This window comes from Calcarisporiella thermophila (assembly GCF_041956535.1).
Source record: "Calcarisporiella thermophila strain CBS 279.70 unplaced genomic scaffold VTP21scaffold_11, whole genome shotgun sequence".
Lineage (NCBI taxonomy): Eukaryota > Fungi > Calcarisporiellomycota > Calcarisporiellomycetes > Calcarisporiellales > Calcarisporiellaceae > Calcarisporiella > Calcarisporiella thermophila.
The window spans coordinates 116308-136313 of NW_027192201.1; the positions used below are offsets into that span (position 1 = coordinate 116308).

A 20006-nucleotide genomic window follows, 5' to 3' on the forward strand; every position below is an offset into this window, starting at 1 on the left:
GATTAGGGTTGGCGAATGGAGATGACAAACCACAAACAAGCGGTTGTCATCTGTGGAAGCGTGATACGAGAGAGAGCAGGCAGGAAGCTAAAAGCATCTCCCTTGTCTCCTCTGCGTCACAGTGCCGTTTCAGATGTATTAACCCGTCTGTCAACCCTGGCCGGCTTCTCCCGGCTCTGCCTGACCGCCGCTCGCGCTCTCTTGCGCTGCGCGCCTTGGCCCGCCCACCGCTTTCCCCCCCCTCCCGATCGGCTACAGGCCTCCGCCCGCCCCGGCTCAGTGCGGGGAAGAGCCAAGACCGGCGGCGGGGAAGGGGAAAGATCTCAATTTAGGTACGAGAGCGGGGAAACCTTGGATTAAGGTTGATGATAGCTGCTTACTACGCGTTTTTCCTACGCTAAGCTCATCTGCGCACGCCCTCGCTTGCGCTCGCGCGGCTCCTCCATAGGCGACGGGTAAGGCGCTGCGCGGCCTCCCTTGCCCTCGAGTCTAACTCATGCCGATGCGCCCGCTCTGGTCGCCGTTCAAGCTCCTTCCCGATCCCTAGCTTTTGGCCCGCAAATGCAGGGATCGGCCCATTCCTTTTCGGGCGTGTGTTTCACAAACACCTTGGGGCGGAGCTGCAACCCTCCCGAACACACTTGGTCTGTGTAGTTTAGAGGAGAGAGGGGCCGCTTCCAAACCAGTGCAATAGACTGCGGCAGCATATGGTTGGGAATAAGGATTAGTCAGTCCATAAACAGCGATTGGATTAATTAGCGACTTAGATAGCTTTAATAAATCGTCGGGGATAATACAGAATATTGGATAGCGGAGTGTATCGGCTGCGTACACACAAGTCTTCCGCAGCTAAATCCGAATAACAATACAAGAAACTAGGGAAATGAATGGGGAGCGGCCGGCCCTGGCCGTCTCCGGGCGCTGGCCCACAGAGCTCCAGCCCGTCGCAGCCCGCCGTGGCGATGGCCAAAGGTCTTAATTTCGGAGTTTGCTCCCGCGGCGCGAGGATGTTTCTGGGAGGCTTGCGTCTACGACAATACGCCATACCTCGTTGGAGGCATCCGACGTGACGAAGAGGTGGCCCTTGCGGTTGAACACCGCGCTCACGGGCCGCACGCAGCCCGCAGCGAACCCGCATCCGCCGGCGTTCTCCTCGCCCCACACATCGAGCACCTCTCCCGTGGGCTTCCCGTCTTTAAACGGGATTCGGACCACCTTGTATCCCCTACAAATGAAAAGAAGGCGAGGCCATAGGAAAGGGGGTTAGCGTTGGTTTCGAAATAAGAGGTGGGAAAAGGCTCATCTCTTGACATTACGCTGGAGGATTGCGGTTCCAACTATAAAAAAGAAACACATGCTTCTCGATTAGAGTGACCGCGAGCACGCAAGCCGGATGCGCGGAATCTTACCTCCCGTGGAAAGTCACAAACGCGTCGCCCTTGAGTGAACAGCTGAACGCCTGCGGCCCCTCACACCCATCCCCACGGTAAAACACGATATCGAGCGGCGCCACGTGCGCCGGCATCGCCAAAGCAGGTGGATAGTTGTTGGTCGAGTTCCGGCACCAGGCGTCTGTGTGCACGCCGTCGTTGAGGAATTCGGGCCATGCCCACTGAGCTCCCTTTCCTTTGCCTGTCCCGAACTTGGAGAGATCGTACTCGGTCCAACAATAGGGATAGCCGTAAAACGCACCAGGCTGATCGAGCAGGTTCAGCTACATAAATGGAGAGAATGGGAGGAGGATGTGCGAGTGAGTAAGAGAGAGAGAGAGAGAGAGAGAGAAGAGAGGGAAGATGAGGGCGTGCTACCTCTTCCGCTGGGTTATCTAGTCGAGGAAGAATGGGACCGGAATGGAAAACGGGTCAGCAGAAAGCCAGTTCTGGAATAGAATAGCGGCCCTTACCGTTGTGAATATCGCCTCCGAGATCCGATCGTCGGAGGTTATCGAACGAGTTCTCTACTCCCCATAGCCTCCCCTCGAGATCTCGCGCAATCCCTACCTCATTTCGTAGGCCGTCCCCCCAAATTTGGCCTCGTCGGTAGTCATATCCGCCTTGAGGGAGGGTGCCATTCAGAGGGAACGCGCGGATTTGGGCACGGTAGGGGTTCTTGGGCTTGTCCACATTCCTGTTACTCCCCACACTCACCAAGAGCAGCTGGCGGGCTTCATCGATGAAGAGAGTGCGAGTATAGTGCCCTCCCGTTTCCATACTGGTCACCATGACCTCTGCGGGACCCGTGGTCTGTGAGCGCTGTCCAGCCTTGTATGGCCACCGCCACACCGTGGTCTGGCTTGAGGCATAGCTGCAGGATGAAGAGGGGAGAAAGTTCCAATATGAGAATCCTGGGGAAAGAGCGGGAGAATCCATCTGCCTACACATATCCATTCAAATACGCAATCCCATGGGTCAGTTGCGCTCCAGAGGGAAGATTGGACGCCCCGACAATCGTCACCGATTGCGCGACGCCATTCTGGTTGGAAAAGAGGGCCACGATTTCATTACTGCTCCGAGCAACCACGAGCAAATCATCGGCGGTGTCGAGCACCATTCCACGGGGTTCGCTCACATTGGCATAGAGAATGCCTCGGTAGGGATGTTGCGTGGAGAGATTTTTGACAGCCGAGACTGCACTAATCATGGCAGCAGAGAATAGCAAGAGGGAAATTATTAACATTGTGGAAGGAACGGGTAGACCGGCTCTAGAGAAATAAGGGTCGCAGGGTCATGGGAGAAAAAAAAAAAAGGCCAGCTAAGTTGTGTATTTTAAACATTCTTGTTTTCATACCCCATTCTGATTCATCGACAAAATAAAAAAAAAAATTATGCAAGGGTATAGAGAGTATACCATATTAACAGTTAATCAAGAAAAGATAGAGCGACATGATTAGATAATGGTAATATAAAATCATAGCTGATTAGCCAACCACGAATCTTTTCTTTTTTCTCTCTCTTTGGCCTTCTTGTATTGGGAAAGCGCGTGTGTTCCTTAACTCTGTTCCTCCCCATACGCTCTACTGAATAGGCTTCCACAGTACAGCGATTCGGAATTCTTTCGTTTCTGAAGAAAGCTTGTCATACTACCCATGACAAAACTCATCAGAAACTTCTCTGAGAGGTTGGCGTTCGTTTTCTATTTTCCATCGGGCTGTGTCCATTTCAGAACTCGTGGCCACGGATAAGAGAGCCACACTTGAAACTGCTTTTATATAATCTCTAGGGACAAAAAGAGAAAAATGAAGGGGGTAGGACGTGATTCCCAAATAGGGATGCAAAGCCACTAGCTGGGGAACGATTGGATAGGCACAAATACAATAGATAATAAAGGGTCACGAAATAAGTGAAATATCAACTAGAATAAATAAGATACAGAGCTTCTGTAAAATCGACTGATAAGGGCAATGTAACGTGTGGGGTAAAAACGGATCCGAGGACTAGAGCATCTCAATAGCCGCCAACACTAGCCCCGAAAGGACTCCAACGGCAGCCGTTGCGCACGTTCTGGCTTGACCAGAGGAGGCGGCTTTCCCTGAGCGAACGGAAGGGTCGGGCAGGCTCGCATCCACAACAATCCGCCAAACCTCATTCGAGTCATCCGAGGTTACAAACAAGTGGCCTTTACGGTTAAAAACCGCGCTCACTGGACGGACACATTTCGCGGAGCTGTTGCATTCTTCCGGGTTCGATTCTCCCCACACATCAAGCACTTCTCCCGTAGGCTTCCCGTCCTTGAAGGGGATTCGGACCACTTTATATCCACTATAATAAAATTATTATAGAAAAGGGGAGGAAGACGGGGGGAGGGGTGAGGGAAGTTCAGGCCGTGAGTAATTTCAATGTGCATATTTCGGAATATCCATGACATTACGCTGGTGGATTTCGGTTCCAACTACAAGACCAAAGGCATCAGTATGAGCGTTTTTTAAGGGACGCGTCAAGGTCGCATAAAATTGTTACCTTCCATGGAAAGTCACGAAAGCGTCTCCCTTGAGAGAGCAACTGAAGGCGCGGGCGCCATCACAGCCCTCTCCACGATAAAATACAATATCAAGAGGGGCCACGTGCGCCTGCATTGACAGAGCCGGCAAGCGGTTATTGGTCGTATTTTGACACCAACTGTCGGTATGTATGCCATCCTCCATGAACTCTGGCCATGCCCACTGGGTGCTTTTTCCCTTTCCCGTGTTAAATCTGGTGAGATCATATTCGCTCCAGCAGTAGGGATAGCCGTAGAAAGCACCAGGATCCTCGAGGCTATTTAGCTTTGGCATGCCAAAGAGGAAAAGAGGCAATGTCAGTCCCTCAGAATACTATATAGCTACACGTAGGGGGCGGATACAATACCTCCTCGGCTGGATTGTCTATTTGAAGAGGGCGAAATGGGTTAGCGCAAGACAAAGCATAAGAAAAATAAACCAGGCAGTAAGGACCCACCGTTGTGAATGTCGCCTCCAAGATCTGGGCGAGCCAGCTCATCGCTCCCGTTTTCGATGCCCCAGAGTTTACCCTCAAGATCCCGCGCAAGTCCCACTTCGTTTCGAAGGCCATCGCCCCATATTTGCCCTTGGCGGTAATCATATCCGCCTTGGGGAAGTGTGCTGTTCAGCGGGAACACGCGGATTTGGGCTCGATAGGGGTTTTTCGGTTTATCAATATTCTTAGCACTGCCCACGCTGACAAACAATACCTGACGGTTTTCGTCAACGTGGAGAGTACGCGTGCTGTGTCCACCTGACTCCATGCTGTTAACAACGACTTCAGCAGCGCTGGTGGTCGCGGATCGCTGTCCGGCTTTGTAAGCCCATCTCCATACCGTTGTTTGGCTTGAAGCATAGCTGTAAAATGAAAGGAAAATGGGAATGTGGATTTTTCAGGGATCAAGCAATCTGCATATGTGCCTACATATATCCGTTGGAATAGGCAATTCCATGGGTCAATTTCGCTCCGGATGGGAGATTCGAAGTCCCAATGACCGTAACAGATTGGGCAACCCCATCCTGGGAATCATCCTGGGAATACAGAGCCACAATCTCATTATTACCTCGAGACACCACGAGTAGATCATCGGTGGAATCCGTGGTTATTCCACGAGGGTCTTTCAAGCTGGCATACACCACGCCGCGGTAAGGTTGATCTGGAGAGAGATTTTTGGCGACCGTGGCCGCATTAGCGACCGCGGCAAAACATAAAAGAAGGACATACATTAACATGGTGTGGGGCATCATGGGAGGAAACCTCACAAATATGGGAAATAAAAAAGCCAGATAAAAGGGTGGAGGCGGGGCTAAAACGAGTACAACTATGCGCTTAAACAATGATTTTCCATTGTTCATTCCATTTCCGCGCAAAAATCTGGCCACGCAATGTTAACGCGGGCGCAATGAATCAATATTCCCCCGCGCGCCATCAGGCTGCTCTGTATGCGCCCCTTATCTCTCTATCTTCAATTTACCAAGGAGGCAACCTGGGCATGTTTCTCTTAACTCTATTTTTCTCCACATGGCATGCGAAGGCCCTATTATAGCAGTGAGAACGCCGGCTCTTCCCTGGCGACGAGCATGGCATGGGGAGCCTATCTCTTCACGAGAGTCCTCGCAAGGTTTAGCCGCTAAGCTTCCGCAGGCAAGTACATTTTTTTTACCACAGCTCGGCGCTTAAGGAAAACATGCCTTGCAAGGTTCTGCTCTCCTTCGTTCGAGAGATTCACCCCGAACTAGACACATTTCAGACCGAGTTGAAGTGATTTGCGCTAAGCCGCTACTCTGAATATCGTGTCAAAGCTTCGGGCTGATGTAGGGCGCCATTTTTATTGAGAGAGAGTCAGAGAGAGATAAGACCTTGAATTCTTTTCCATTGGCCCATCGGTTTCTCCTGTTTGTTGGTACTAAAACGACATCTTAACCTCGTCATTCGTATTCCCCATCGGCCGCCGATCCTATATAATTTTTGCCTTATTTTTAGTAAGCAATGTCAAAAGCAAATACGAATCCTCAACAGCCGCCGAAAATTCGACGCATTGCTGTTTTGGGTCAGCGGGCAGTAGGTGAGATCGCTCTTTTCTCTTCCATCACTTCGCGGGTTGATCATTAAACGCATCTCCTCCATTGCTTGAATACCCTAGGAAAGTCCACGTTGACCGTCCAGTTTGTCGAAAACCACTTTGTTCCTTCATATCATCCCACCATAGAGAGCACTTTCAACAAGACCATCAAGTATAAAGGTCGCGAATACTCCATCGAAATTATAGATACTGCTGGACAGGTAATGTTTTTTGTTTTTTTTTTCGTGGGCCAATGCGAGGCTTATGGCGTGAGGGATATGAGTGTAACATGGTGTATCTCTTCAGGACGAATATTCTATACTTAGCGATCGTCACGCCATTGGTATCCACGGCTATGTGCTTGTCTACTCTATCACGTCCAAGCAGAGTTTAGACACCGTTAAGATTATCCGTGAGAAAATCCTGAACCACACGGGAACGGAGTGGGTCCCTATTGTTCTAGGTAGGTGGCAACTTAAGGTGCGGATAGATATAGCTCCCGATTAACTTTATCTTTATCAAATCGCCACAGTTGGGAATAAATCCGACTTACATATGCAAAGGTAGTTTTCTTACTGCTTGTTTTCTTTTTCGTCACCTGCCTCTTCTAATGCCGTCCCCTCTCCCTCCCCCCCTTCTCAATTCTCAAAGACAAATCACGGTAGAGGAGGGCAAGGAGCTTGCCACTCAGTGGAATTGCCAGGCGATCGAGGCTTCAGCCAAGCACAATGAAAATATCGGTAACCCTTCCCCTCATGGCCCTAGTTGTCTCCATCGGTAATCCTCACTCTCTCCTTGCTTACCCTTTAGCAAAAATCTTCGACTTGATGATCTCTGAGATTGAGAAGAGCCATGCCCCGGCTCAGGAGAATCAAAGCTCATGTGTAGTGCAATGAATCTATTTATCATGGTGTTGCAAATCGATTTTCTCTTATAGAAGTTTCCTAAAGAGTGATCTTTTTCTTTTTTTCCTTCTATTTTCATTTTAATGTCTGTCTCTGTAAGCCATTGAGTTTCATGTCTCTTTGAATTTCTCTGTGATCGCTTGAATTTTATATTCTTTTGTTTAGTTCTCTTTTCTTTTGCCTTCTCTTTTTCTCTACTTTTCCCCCAAGATATCGCTGTCTCTTCCCGCCTCTCTTTTTTTTTTTTCCTACATTGTTTTCTCACAATAAAATTAAGCTCAAGAGCCAGATAGATCTACCCTGGAGAGGAGGGCATGGCAGGTGGATCGGTTCGAGTGGCAAGTGCTATTTCTCCTTCATAACTCGCGGTGGTAGAGCCAAAAATTTGAACCCAAGGCCACCCAGGGGATGGCTTCTGGAGAAGTGGAGAGATGAGGAGAATGAAAAGTTAATAACTTGATATTGGAAACGTCGTAAATACACCAAAAAAAAAAATCTAGGGGTTTTGGAACAGGTTCTTTATGTATGCTACAAGTGTCTCTTTGAAAATTAGGGATACAGGGGGAGAAAAAAAAAAAGCTAGGATGGAAAAACCAACATGCCCATAAAAAAATAAATCAAGGATACTATGACTTGCTCGCTTCGGCCAACGGTGGAAGCATTGCCTTCTTGGCCTTTCGCCGCTCGAGAAGCGATGCATGGTCCAGGCTCAAGTTCATGACCTTTTCACTCTGTTTCTGCTGATGCTGGCGTAGTTGTTGCCGCGCAATCTGTCGCTGCCGCACAGGGTCAGATGGAGCGGGGGGCGGGGACGGTACTTGGGTATGTCGCGGGTGATAGGGTTTGTCGCCAGCGCGGGGTTGCAAGTGCGGCTGTAGAGGCTTGCCCATAGCAGGCATCATAGGCACGGCGGGTGCCTTATCCTTGGTGGGTTCTGCGTGGGCCGGTTTTGGCTTCTCTTCCTCCTCCTCCTCCTCCTCCTCCTCCTCCTCCTCCATGATGGTCTCCTCTATCTCCCGCCGTCCTCTTCCTTGCTCTTCCATTCGTTGTACCGCGTTGCTTACGTCGAAGATCTCCTTTAGAGTCGCAATGCCTGGTGATACCTTCTCCTTTCGCCTGACACGGTGTGGCTCGGCCAATGCCATGCCCGGTGTAACCGTCTCTACCTCGGCCATTCCTTCAAGGACCCACGGGTGCTTGAAGAATTGGTCGATATCGTAGCGTTTCTCGGCATCCACACAGAGCAGATTGGAGACGAGATCCTTGGCGGAATCGCTGATGTCATCCCACCTATGGTTAAAAAATATGGATCAATCTCAGGGTCTGGTGTACAGCGGCTTAGCAGGAGGGGGAGGGGAAGGAGCAGAAAAGGAGATCTTACCAGGGCGAAAGGAAACTGTATTCGCCGTTGGCAACTTTACGTGTTAATTGGCGAATAGACTCATCGTAGAAGGGCGGGAACCCGCACAGTAGTGTGTAGAGCACACAACCGAGCGCCCACATATCCACTGCCTTACTGTATCGCTCATCTCTCACGATCTCTGGAGCGGTATAACTATATTATACAAGACATTGGTGTTTTAGCCATCTTGGGCTCGGTGCGGTCTTCGTCTAGGATGAGTCACTTACCCTACGGTACCACAGGGGGTTTGCGTGCTCTCTTCCCAGATGATCTTGGAAAGTCCAAAGTCGGCGATTTTTACGCGGCCAATACCTCCACCCCCCACTCCGGGGATGAACTCCCCTTCATCGGCTTTATTCTCATCGCCGGGCAATATTTTCTGTGGTTGGACCGAGGGTCGGAACGGAATAGGTTCAAAGAGGATGTTTTCCGGCTTGATATCTCTAGTAATAGAAAAACAGAGTCAACGATGCGCCCCAACATTCTTCCCCGAAAAAGTTCGTGATCATTACCGGTGGACGATTCCCTTCTCATTGTGCAAATACCGGATGGCCTCTGCCACCTGGGTGATGACATGCCGCGACAAAGGCTCTGAAAAATAAGTAAGCTTCACGATTTGATGGAACAACTCGCCCCCCTCCACCAACTCAAGAATAAGATAATAATAGTCGTCTGCCTCACTGAAATCTAACAGTCGCACTACATTGGGGTGATCTATCATGCGCATAATTTGAATCTCTTTCATGATGCCGATGCGCTGGCACGAAGAACAGATAGAGAAATTAGGCGGAGGGCATTGTATTTAAACTGGACTGTACATACCTGATCTGCTCGCTTCTGATTCCCTTTAATGTCTTTATGCAGATGTTTGTCTGTATCTCTCTAAGCCAAGCGAGATAGTTCGGTTAAGCAAAGGCCTAAGGAGACGGAGCAAAATTGGATTACCTGCGCGAGCCTTAGATCTCTCTTCCTCACTGCCTTTACCGCAACCTTCTGGCCGGTCTGGCTGTCCACTGCTTTATACACATTGGAGTAGGCACCGCTAGAACAAAAGGCAAGATCTTATCAGTACGGCCGGCCATGGATGGGGTGGAGAAAGGAAAGGAGACAACTTACTCGCCCATTTTCTCCAGGAGCTTGTAGCGCTCTAAACCCGGGTAATGCGGTAGCTGCAAGCGCGCCTGTCTTTCCTCCGCCACGATTTTGGCGATCTTTGAGCCAACTCCCTCCTTCTCCTTAGGACTAAGGTGCTCGTCTCGATTTTTGCTGCCACCGTAGCGAATGAAGTTGCGAATTTGCTCGATCATTTTATTGGTGCGTAAGAAAAGGAAGGAGGCAAAAATTAGACTGCATAGGGAAAGAAATTGGAAATTTATATCAGAAAATATAAGGCGTTGAATCGAAGTTAAAAAATGAAACCTGGGGGCAAGGCATTGGAATTAATAATACCGTGAAGCCATTAATAAATGTGTGAAGAGATAAAGTGAAATTACAGTTAAATTATAGTGCATAAATAATAACATAGGATGCGAAAAGTGTTCTATAATTAATGCGACATAGTATTCATATACATTCATACGTGCGATGGTTCTTTCCCCCTCTCCTCCCCCCTCTGCTCAAAGGGGCCCTTCTATCAGCTCTTTCACCAATATCAGAATGAGGATGCAAATGTGGACGCACCACCGGAAGAGGCTTCGAAAGATCCGCCTCATGACCCGAAGCAAGAGCCCTAGAGAGCCTCGGCGGATCCTCGCTTTGAACTCGCCGGCTCTGTTTCGCCTTCGAGCCAGAAAGCACGCGCACTCAAGCATTCCGTCGACGACACTGTCAAACACGGTCTCTCCAAGTTCGGCAAGGGTTTTTAGCTTCTTCTCGTGCTCGGTGTTTTTGAAAAACTCCTTCTGCAGCTCCTCCAGGAGGGTAGGCTGGGGAATTAGGTCGGAGGAGTCATTCCACGACGAGGTTGCAACACTGCTGACGGTATTGCAAGGCGAAGGGAGAGCTTCGTAAACCTGTTCGCGATACCCTTCGACTTGTATTTCCAGCGTATTCACTAGCTCTGTCTGGCGTGCATATGCCTCCTTGAGTCTCTCGTAGTCTGCACGATTGAACTGGATGGTGTGGTATTCCTCGCTCAGGCGCTCAAAGTCCTGAATGATGGCCGTGATGTGGGCCGTGAGCTCGGATTTGGCGTGCGCGAGACGATGGTTTTCGGAAGAGAGTCGCGCTTTTTCCGCCTCGAGTTGGTCGCATTTTTTGGAAAGTTCGTCTATCACCCACTTGTATTCCTCAAGCTCCTTACCCCCACGGTCCTCGTTTTCGTCGCTGAGCTTGTGCGAAAAGACCTCGGCTCTGGATCTCTCATTTTCAATGCACTCCTGCAGCCATTCCAATTGCCTCTCTAGCTCATCCACGCGCCTCTTATAATGGGTGCTCTGTTCGCGATGCTTGCGTTTCATCTGCTCTAGCTCTTCGCTCAATTCCCCTTTCTCCCCTTCCAGCAATTGAATTTGTTGAAAGTCCATGGTGCGTTTATGAAGCAAGTGTCGCGGGGATGATGTAATGTCTGCTTTCGGATTAAGATGGGTAAGGTGGCGGCCACGGCGTGACGCTATGCTTCGTGTTGTATGAAGAAGAGATTCGTAGCGTGATTTAAGTTGAAAGGCATCATCCATATGAAGTGAGATAAAATCCGCAACTAGCGTGTCATCTATCACCTCCAGGATCAGTTAAAAAAATCTAATTTTATGCAGAGGGGAAGCAATACCCACCATTATAGTCCTCATTTTGATTCATCTTTTTGGCATTAGCAGAGTCATGAAATTCCATCCCCTGTGTGAAACTATTTAATACTTCAATATCGTGTAATTTTTTGGGATGAATAATTGCCTATGGCAAAATATTGCGAGGGTTTCAATAACAGGCGTGACCTCTATTTCTCAAACTGTCAAACTTTAATAAATAACCATGAAGCTCTTATGCTCCATGGTGACGCATGTCTCTTAGGTTCATCATTGCCGAAGCAATTCCTGATGCATTCCAAAATCTATTCCAAGTAGTCTACGATGGAACTAATTTCTCTAACGCAATTACATGTATCATAATTCATGCCCAAGCAGCTTGTTAAATGCCAACTTAAAGTTAAAAGCTATTATAAAGCAGAAGCGATCGGCTAATTTTTTTTTCTCTACCCTATATATGATAACCCTTTCTGATGGTACAAAGGATACTTAGATATGAAGTAGCACATAAAGAACTCTTTTCCTTGCCCCAACGAAATTGATCTCGCAGCGCGTACCTTCTGATACTTTCTGAAATTCCATCGATTGTTTATTTTGTATTCTTCAACCACACTTTTTTTAACATCGAACATTATTTCCATCCATTCCTAGTCTGAATATGTTCGCACGCTCTCTCTGGCACCAGCTTTCCGTTACCCGCACAAATCTTGCCCCAGTAGCTACTACTGCGAGCCGGTCGCTTATCTCATTGCAAAAGCGGTACCAGAGCACCAGCAACAATGAGGTAATGATTGAACACCCTCAATTTAATGGGCGTTTTCATTCATGTTCTTTAATTGATCTGATTCATTAGTTGACTGTCCGCGAAGCCTTGAACGTTGCCATGGAGGAGGAACTTATTCGCGATGAGAAGGTTTTCATCATGGGTGAGGAGGTTGCCCAGTACAATGGTGCTTATAAGGTGAATTTCTTGTGATTTTTTTTTTCGTTACCTGTCAGGGCCTTTTCTTGTCCATCCGGATTTATTCACCTTTTTTTTTTTTGTAACCATTAGGTCACGAAAGGTCTCCTAGATAAATTTGGTTCGAAGCGCGTTATCGATACTCCCATTACGGAGATGGGCTTCGCAGGTCTCGCCGTCGGTGCAGCTCTTGCCGGTTTGCGTCCCATTTGCGAATTCATGACATTCAACTTTGCAATGCAGGTAGATATGGCTATCGCTCCATTTGTCAGAGCAAACTTCATAACAGAATATTCTCCGCATTCTAAAGGCAATCGATCACATCGTCAATTCCGCAGCCAAAACACACTACATGTCCGCGGGAACGGTTGAATGCCCAATCGTCTTCCGTGGGCCAAACGGCGCCGCAGCAGGTGTGGCAGCACAGCATTCCCAGTGCTTCGCCGCGTGGTATGGCTCCGTACCTGGCCTTAAGGTAGTCAGCCCTTGGAACTCGGAGGACGCCAAGGGTCTCTTGAAGGCGGCCATCCGCGATCCCAATCCAGTAGTCGTATTAGAGAACGAGCTGATGTATGGTGTGAGCTTCCCGATGTCTGATGCGGCGATGTCGAAAGACTTCGTGATCGATATCGGAAAGGCGAAGATTGAGAAGGAGGGCAAAGACATCACCCTGGTCGCCCACTCCCGTGCCGTGGGATTCGCCCTCGAGGCCGCCAACAAGCTAAAGGAGGCTGGAATCTGTGACGCTGAAGTCATCAACTTGCGCTCGATTCGGCCCTTGGATGTGGATGCCATCGTCAAGTCGGTGAAGAAGACACATCGCTTGGTGACAGTAGAGGGCGGATGGCCACAGTTCGGCGTTGGATCCGAGATCTGCGCACAGATGATGGAGACATCTGCATTCGATTATCTCGACGCACCAGTGTCGCGGGTTACTGGCGCAGACATCCCCACCCCCGTAAGTATTGAACTCCTTGGAATCCGACTGACCTTGGAAACCTCCTTACCTCTCTTTCGTTTAGTATGCGCAAAACCTCGAGACATTATCCTTCCCCACTACCGATGTCATCGAAAAAGCAGTCAAGCAGACCCTCGGAAAGAAGATCGGGGCTTAAGATAGTTTTTTTTTATTCAATAAAATATCTTTATAGAAAGACATCTTGGCATATTCAATTCTGCGTGACTCTCTTTACGCCACTCCATTCAATGCTAAAATGGCCGGTGACCGTTTCCTAAGGGGGACTCTTTAAAATTGTGTGAAATGCACTCTTCGGAAGCCATTGTAAGTGATGAAAACATAGTTGACATCCAAAATGCGAGTACATCCGCCAATCCCTCCAAGATTGAATATGCACTCGATATGCTCTACGAATGCCAAAGAGGAGCTTATCTATTTGGCGTACCGAAATTTAGTTCAAAATCGTAAGAAAAAGGGAAAAAAAGCATGCTGTAATGGGCAGGCTGTTGAAAAAACATTACGCTCACCATCTCTTTCCATTCTTATTATAACAGTCTAATACAAATAGATCCTCCTCCATGGTCCGACAGAGATCTCAAGTGAGCGAGTTTCTGGGTTTTGTCTTTAAATTAGGCTCAATATTCCCTTTTTTTAGCTATTCTCCTATGGATATCCACAATTACCAATTGCCAGATCCCACATGGGAATGGGTGAGTTGAACCGTAAATAATATTGTGTCTCTCTTATAGTAATAGTATTGGAATACCTTGTTAGGTCCACAAGCAGTGGCTGGTTGATATGTCGGGTGATGTGGATGAAGGTACGCTGAGCTAGCTTCGTGGGGTGATATACATACGATTTTCACACAGAGTTTTAAAATGGTAGACGGGTGGGAATATGCGCTTAAATTTCATGGTGCTGTCTGGCACGGTAATCATTTGCCCTTCCGCTCATTTGTTCGACGACGTCGTTGGGTTCGACTACGAAGAAGAATGGTATGGGTTTCTCCAAGTGGTTGCTCCCTTAATGTCCCTCTTCCTCACAATACCGTATCTCTGCTAGCCCACAAGGCCCCAAACATCTCGCGTCCTTTCTCAAACTAGCTTGGCTCATGCCGATATCGACTCCAACAACGAAGGCGAAAGTTCTCAAAAACAGAGAGAGACACTGATGCAACGGCTAAAACTTGCACGCTTAGATAGAGAACGTCTCGCGATTTTGGAAGAGTGGATTAACAATGGGCATGCGCAGGATATTCTTCAGGGGTTGGAGAGAGTGTTAGATCACTTCGATTATGAGGAGAGCAAACGAAAATTGCTTCGAATACTTTCTGCTCTGGATCCCAGTTCTATCACCGAGGGCGCACATAATCTAGAGTTTTTCTCAGATATAAAGCGGTTGACCAGGAAATATAGCGATGACCCTAGCAAGCAGGAGTCGGAGAGCGCCAGGGACGCGCTCAAACTAGTGAACAGTGTCAAAGAAACACGAGCATGATTCTTCATTCCATCTAGCAGTCACAATAAATTTTGTACCATCTCACCTCGAATATATTTCTCCCATATGATAAGGCAAATGAGGAGTAGCTAATATGCATAAGCGAACCATAATTCTACTGGATTGTCACCCTGAAACACGACATCCATTGGCAAGTGAACACTGGCCATCAAGTAATTATCCGGTTTCTGTTGTATGCTAGCATGGTTATTTTCTAACGCGTATCATGAAATGCTAGATCTTCCGCCTCCTCCTCTTTGGTCTGCACTGGTTCAAGCAACCATTGAATATTGCCGGATAGTTTACGATCTTTTCTCCCCTTCTGAAGCTCTAGTGAGTGTTCATGTTGCCGGACCTCCGCCTGTGATTGCTATTTTGAACTCGTGGAAAGTTGAAGATCAAAACTACGCAAGTGTGAGTTAATGTTTCAATGCAGGCCGTTTGTTATGGCTTTTTCCAGAGAATTCTAATTCGAGACATGAACTTGTTTGTGAAAATATATAGGTGGCTAGTGGATTTGTGAACATTTTTCCACAGAATGTTAGCCCCAACCCATCCAGGCTTCCGTTTGCATTGGATGTCGCACTCTCAATGCTAGGCGAAAATGATGACGAGTCTAAAGAAGAGGGTGAAGAAGAGGAAGGTGATGGTAGCGCAAAATGGTTAGATGGGGGACGTATAGTTATGGTTTTAATGGCCAAAGGAGTGGACGAAGGTGGTGGCAAGTGCGTGGCTCCATTTATTTTTATGTAGCAAAAGGCATACTGATGGCTTGTGATAGGTATAGGGAGATGCCAGGGTGTGAAATGATAGAAATTGAAAAGATGATTTCACAAGTCTGGGAAAATATGAAGGAGCAGGGGAAAAGGTAATGGGAGGGAATATCTTAATAACGGTATTCGATTTAGGATTAAACCTTATCTACTCACTAGGTCGGTAGACTATTGCCATTTCGATGTGATCCGCATATTTCCAAAGGACATACAATCATTACCAGATGATACCCACCATCTTAAAGTAAATCCATCCTATGCAAGAATCTCGGCTCTATTCTCATCTAGTTTAATTTCTTGCATATTTGTCTAGCTAAACAGCAAACTTTCAATGTCTATATATAACATCGAAGCCACCTCCACGTCTCTTCTTCAAGCACTCCTACACCTAGCGATGATACACCGTCGACTAGGATGCTTGCGTATTGCAAAACCTGACGACGCGATTCATCCCAATTCACGGCACATTCGCCTATTATACCCAACGACCACCCATATCCGCAATAATGAAGAAAGCTCGGTTATTAAGAAATGGAGACTGAATCAGGCAGAAATAATGGAGGAGTTGACGCTCACCGTTGCGTGGGGCTCCTTGCAGGCGGTCGACCTTGACATTCTCCCGTGCAGGTGTGTGCACGCGGTTACCAGTGTAGACAGCTCATTTGTATCAACGTCGATTTTGATTAACAATATTTTGCAAGGTAAATCTTTTATTTCGGGTTGGAAAATAGCTGAGCTTAGCTTGAACTTTTGAAAACTCCTAGGGGGGCTTTATGCTCTTGCAAACCGAAAAACAATGCAAGTGACACATCTCCTTGCGGCACACCGGGGCATCGTGTTTCTTCATTGCGTTGATCCGCTTCGCTTGGCAACACCCCCCTCCTCCTCTATGGCTTCCACCAAAAACACGCTCCAGGAAGAGGTGCTACGGGAATTCATGGACGCTGTCGTAATGCCTGCCAAATTCGAACTGAAAAAGAAAGGAAAGGGGATCCGCGGAAGGAAGGCAATCATGGGAACCAAGTGGCTGAACGGAACCATGGACGAGGCGGGAGGAGTGGGAGATGGTCCTCTGCATTTGTTTGGGAAACTCCGGGACGATTTCGTGGGGGGTATTGGGAAGGAAACTGCACAGGTAGTCCAGGAGGTATGTTGCTTAGCCATCTTGCTTGCAGAATTTAAATCCTTATTGTCTGGAAGTTTTCTTAATCCATATTTTAACATGCTCTGACAAAATCATATTAGTTGCTGACCACTCTCATTGATTGCCGCGAGAGGGGGGATCACCGCGGGGTTTTTCTCAAACGAATGGGCAAGGAGGAGACAAGGAGAGAAGCTACGCGCCTCTTGAAAATTATTTATTCCGTGGCCAAGATCTTTAGTGAAGAGGGTAAGCAGTACGAGGATATTTTCAATCTCATTTCCGAATCCATTGGGCCAGATGGGACGCCTGTCCTTCCTCCTGCCGACGCTTCGGATTCTACCGCTCTAGACTCAAAAGAACTCGAGCCTCCTGAGGAAGAGGGTTGGAAGTCTCTGGACAGGTACCGGGGCATGTCTCTCCGCGAGCGCGAAGAAATAAACACGCGCTCTCCTACATCGGTCTTGAAGCGTGGACGCCACGCTGACAAAGAGGGAATTCCAGGGAGCGGCAAATTGACAGCCCTCCGACCCTATCTTCAGTACACTACCCCAACGGAGAGCGAGGACTCCCGTGCGCGGCGTCGCCAGGAAACAAAACTGGGGGTAAATGACTCCCTTACCAGGGTCTATTGGACGAGTAGATATAAGAGCGAAGAGGAGAGAACGGTTGATTTCGAAGGGAGAATGCCGCCCCGCGTGTGGAGAAGGCGAGTAAGAGAGGTGAGGGAGGTGAGAGAACAGCAGGCACTTGAGCGAAAGAAAAGAGAGAAAGAAGGCGATAAAGAGGATTGGGAGGGGCTATATGTGGAGACAAGAGACGAGGAGGTCAAGCCCGAAAGAGAAGTATCAAATAGGGAGCCGGCGAAAAAACGCAAGTTAGAGGAGGAGGAGGAGATTTTACTGGAGGAAGAGGAGTTGACGGGGGGAAGAAGAGTAGGATGTATTTTTTTTTTCTTTCTTGGGTATATGGATCTCTGTAGGATATAGTGTCATTCCTAATGTATAAAGCCGACCATTTTTTCTATTTAACTATAATCGTGTATATATCACTCTCTGAAATGAAAAAAAGGTGAGTATAAGGGAGGGGGAAGCACAGAAATGGATCAAAGAGAGAATGCAGATAGCATTCACAGGGGTATACAAATATACACAAGAATAATGGATAAATACGGACAAGACAAATAAACTACATATTTTCCTTTGGAGGACTTCAACGGTAGAGTACATAATAGGAGAAAGGGGGGGGGGGGGGGGAAGGGGGAGAAAGGGGAATTCTAATAAAAAAGAACACAAAAACTATGTAGATTTCCTCATTCCTTAATGGGTTCCACTTCTGGCTGTTCGGGTAATTGGGGGCTAGCGTCTTTTACCATTCCATTGCTCATTTCGGCCCAAGGGTAAGGAGTGTTTCGCGCACTGGATTCTATGATTGTCAGTCTCTTCGGAGGAAATGGAGAGATTCTATTGGGTATAGGGGCGGGAGATAGGTCGATGTAGAGTAGATTTGGGGTTTTGACGTCCATATCCCCGTCATCGATAAGAGATAGGTCGGTTGTGAGAGCGACGGGAATGGATTGAGTTATGGATTTGTATCTTTGTATTGTCACGGTGGAATCTCCCTCCTCACCCGTGGGCACTGCCATTGGCCCCGACGGCTGAGGGGTTGCAGCTAATTTCTCAGTCAGCACTATATTGGTATTGACGAGCTCCGTGTCAACCTTCACTATTGCTCTATCATCACTCTGAATCCCTTCAGCGCACTGAATGGGCAGCGGAATGTCCGCATTCAGATGATTAGAGATGGCAAAGTCCCACACTTGCGAGGGGGACCAGAATAGCTGTTGGGCAGCGGGGCAGGACGCAGGTTTCCTGATGGGATTAGTGCGCTCCCACACAGGAGGCATTCTGTCCAGTCGCAGTGCCTCAACCAGCGAGACATTGCGCTTTCCCATCTGAATACTTGCGAAGTATGGGTGCCGCAAAAGTTGCAGTGCCGTTGGCCTTCGTGAAGGGTCTTTCCTCAGGCAAAAAGAGATGATATCCCTCAGCGCGGGCGAATAAGGTCGTGCGCACTCGAGCGGGTCTAGGCGTGGGGGATCACACTTCAGGATGAGACGCAGGATTTCGCGTTTCGGCACGCGGTGGTAAGGCGGGCGGCCATAGGCGAATTCGAGAGCAGTGATGCCGAAACTCCAGATATCCGCACGCGCGTCACATCCCTGACGCGTAATCACCTCTGGAGCCATATATACCGGCGTTCCTCCACCATTCACTTTGTCTGCGTCCTCCATGCTCGAAATGCTTAATCCAAAATCCGCAAGTTTCAGATTTCCCGCTTTGTCAAGGAGCATATTTCCTGGTTTTACGTCACGGTGCACAAATCCGCTCGCATGGAGATAGACTAGGGCGGAGAGCAGCTGGGCAAGGAGCTGGGTTATCGCAAACTCCGGAAGACCATACGGGAAGAGAGTGCGAAGAATCTCGCGGCATGACCCGTAGTGGATAAGTGGAGTGACAATGTGCAGAGTCGTGTCGGCGACGAAGGCAGTGTGCACCGAGAGGAGATTGGCGTGTCGACAGAGATTCATAATTTGCGTTTCCCTCTGAGAGGAGATATCGAGTTAATGGAAATGAAGACAGCGAGAAAGCGGGGTGTATAGTTACCCTGGACTCGTCTATAAGGCATTGCGGAATCTGCTCGAAATCCACCGTCTTCAGAGCAATGGGAAATCCTTGGAAAGTCGCGTAGTACACCTTCGCAGACCCGCCGGTGCCTAACCAGGAGCGCATAAGAACGCGGAAAATGCATTATAATGAGAGATTGCTATTTAAGACCCAAATGAAGAAGAAGTCATACCAATAAGGCGAATGTTTTTATAGTCTTCCTTGTTCGCCGAATAGACTATGCGTCCTTCCTCGCCCGAATCCTTCCTTGCCTCCCCGTCCCGTTCTTCAGACGAATTCTTCTTGCCTTTTTTACCCAACGAAGCGCGTCGCGCAAGAGTCACCACGCCCTTGAGCTTATCGTCAATGGAGAGTCTGCTAATAAAAGATCCTGAGGAGCTACGCTTTCGACGCGGAGGCACTTCCAAATTATTGCCACTGGTGGCAATAGACGGCCGCAGCACCTGGAGGCGCCTGGGCTTAGGCTTGGAGTTTTGTCCTAGAGGGAGATTATCGTCGAGAAGGTGGAGACTGCTGTCGGTCGAAACAAAAAACTCAACGGCCACCATCAAATTGCTATTGCTGTTCTCAAGAATATTGAGGTCGGTGCCAGATAATATGTTAGGTGATTGAGCAAAAGAACAGTTATATATAAGGATGGAATGAAATAGAATAAGATGCACAGGGAACACGTTCTCTGGGTAAACTGGGAGGAAAAGTATCAAGGTTAATATGGTTTTTATTGTTCAGTCGAGGCCAAAACAACAGTGGTTAGTGAGGGAGGAAATAAGAAAACGTACTTGGAGAGGAGTTGGAAAAGTGTGGAGCGTGCTCAATTTCTACCAGAGCCTCAAACAGGGTTAAGTGGTTTAGCGGCTTAGAGCCCGCAGTCACAACCTATCCACGAGCGCAGTTTTCTGTTC

General features: G+C 48.2%; 10 protein-coding genes across 10 annotated transcripts; 5 read left to right on the forward strand and 5 right to left on the reverse strand.

Moving 5' to 3' along the window:
• Nucleotides 1–15: 15 nt before the first annotated feature.
• VTP21DRAFT_1163 (uncharacterized protein) lies at nt 16–659 on the forward strand (the record flags this gene model as incomplete). Its single annotated transcript, XM_069391095.1, has 2 exons — nt 16–332; nt 449–659. 2 exons carry the CDS (start codon nt 16–18, stop codon nt 657–659), a joined length of 528 nt encoding a protein of 175 aa, XP_069251284.1.
• Nucleotides 660–975: 316 nt separating this feature from the next.
• On the reverse strand, nt 976–2676 carry VTP21DRAFT_1164 (uncharacterized protein; the record flags this gene model as incomplete). Its single annotated transcript, XM_069391106.1, has 6 exons — nt 976–1225; nt 1317–1337; nt 1410–1714; nt 1809–1825; nt 1904–2304; nt 2378–2676. The coding sequence occupies 6 exons, from the start codon at nt 2674–2676 to the stop codon at nt 976–978; spliced, it is 1293 nt and encodes a 430-aa protein (XP_069251285.1).
• A 757-nt stretch (nt 2677–3433) lies between these two features.
• On the reverse strand, nt 3434–5224 carry VTP21DRAFT_1165 (uncharacterized protein; the record flags this gene model as incomplete). The annotated part of the gene is made up of 6 exons (XM_069391117.1): nt 3434–3758; nt 3868–3888; nt 3957–4261; nt 4344–4360; nt 4434–4834; nt 4902–5224. 6 exons carry the CDS (start codon nt 5222–5224, stop codon nt 3434–3436), a joined length of 1392 nt encoding a protein of 463 aa, XP_069251286.1.
• A 742-nt stretch (nt 5225–5966) lies between these two features.
• Nucleotides 5967–6935, forward strand: VTP21DRAFT_1166 (uncharacterized protein; the record flags this gene model as incomplete). The annotated part of the gene is made up of 6 exons (XM_069391128.1): nt 5967–6042; nt 6121–6260; nt 6346–6502; nt 6572–6602; nt 6691–6779; nt 6850–6935. The coding sequence occupies 6 exons, from the start codon at nt 5967–5969 to the stop codon at nt 6933–6935; spliced, it is 579 nt and encodes a 192-aa protein (XP_069251287.1).
• Nucleotides 6936–7570: 635 nt separating this feature from the next.
• VTP21DRAFT_1167 (uncharacterized protein) lies at nt 7571–9653 on the reverse strand (the record flags this gene model as incomplete). Its single annotated transcript, XM_069391139.1, has 7 exons — nt 7571–8234; nt 8326–8499; nt 8574–8789; nt 8859–9103; nt 9169–9228; nt 9292–9388; nt 9463–9653. The coding sequence occupies 7 exons, from the start codon at nt 9651–9653 to the stop codon at nt 7571–7573; spliced, it is 1647 nt and encodes a 548-aa protein (XP_069251288.1).
• A 309-nt stretch (nt 9654–9962) lies between these two features.
• Nucleotides 9963–11175, reverse strand: VTP21DRAFT_1168 (uncharacterized protein; the record flags this gene model as incomplete). The annotated part of the gene is made up of 2 exons (XM_069391150.1): nt 9963–11056; nt 11118–11175. 2 exons carry the CDS (start codon nt 11173–11175, stop codon nt 9963–9965), a joined length of 1152 nt encoding a protein of 383 aa, XP_069251289.1.
• A 570-nt stretch (nt 11176–11745) lies between these two features.
• Nucleotides 11746–13163, forward strand: VTP21DRAFT_1169 (uncharacterized protein; the record flags this gene model as incomplete). The annotated part of the gene is made up of 5 exons (XM_069391161.1): nt 11746–11871; nt 11941–12048; nt 12142–12291; nt 12359–13006; nt 13071–13163. 5 exons carry the CDS (start codon nt 11746–11748, stop codon nt 13161–13163), a joined length of 1125 nt encoding a protein of 374 aa, XP_069251290.1.
• Nucleotides 13164–13309: 146 nt separating this feature from the next.
• On the forward strand, nt 13310–14503 carry VTP21DRAFT_1170 (uncharacterized protein; the record flags this gene model as incomplete). The annotated part of the gene is made up of 6 exons (XM_069391173.1): nt 13310–13470; nt 13561–13605; nt 13662–13716; nt 13781–13826; nt 13892–14001; nt 14069–14503. The coding sequence occupies 6 exons, from the start codon at nt 13310–13312 to the stop codon at nt 14501–14503; spliced, it is 852 nt and encodes a 283-aa protein (XP_069251291.1).
• Nucleotides 14504–14597: 94 nt separating this feature from the next.
• VTP21DRAFT_1171 (uncharacterized protein) lies at nt 14598–17406 on the forward strand (the record flags this gene model as incomplete). Its single annotated transcript, XM_069391184.1, has 8 exons — nt 14598–14676; nt 14742–14917; nt 15008–15228; nt 15285–15371; nt 15436–15520; nt 15590–15977; nt 16041–16423; nt 16522–17406. 8 exons carry the CDS (start codon nt 14598–14600, stop codon nt 17404–17406), a joined length of 2304 nt encoding a protein of 767 aa, XP_069251292.1.
• A 323-nt stretch (nt 17407–17729) lies between these two features.
• Nucleotides 17730–19652, reverse strand: VTP21DRAFT_1172 (uncharacterized protein; the record flags this gene model as incomplete). Its single annotated transcript, XM_069391195.1, has 3 exons — nt 17730–19022; nt 19084–19193; nt 19277–19652. 3 exons carry the CDS (start codon nt 19650–19652, stop codon nt 17730–17732), a joined length of 1779 nt encoding a protein of 592 aa, XP_069251293.1.
• Nucleotides 19653–20006: the final 354 nt, after the last annotated feature.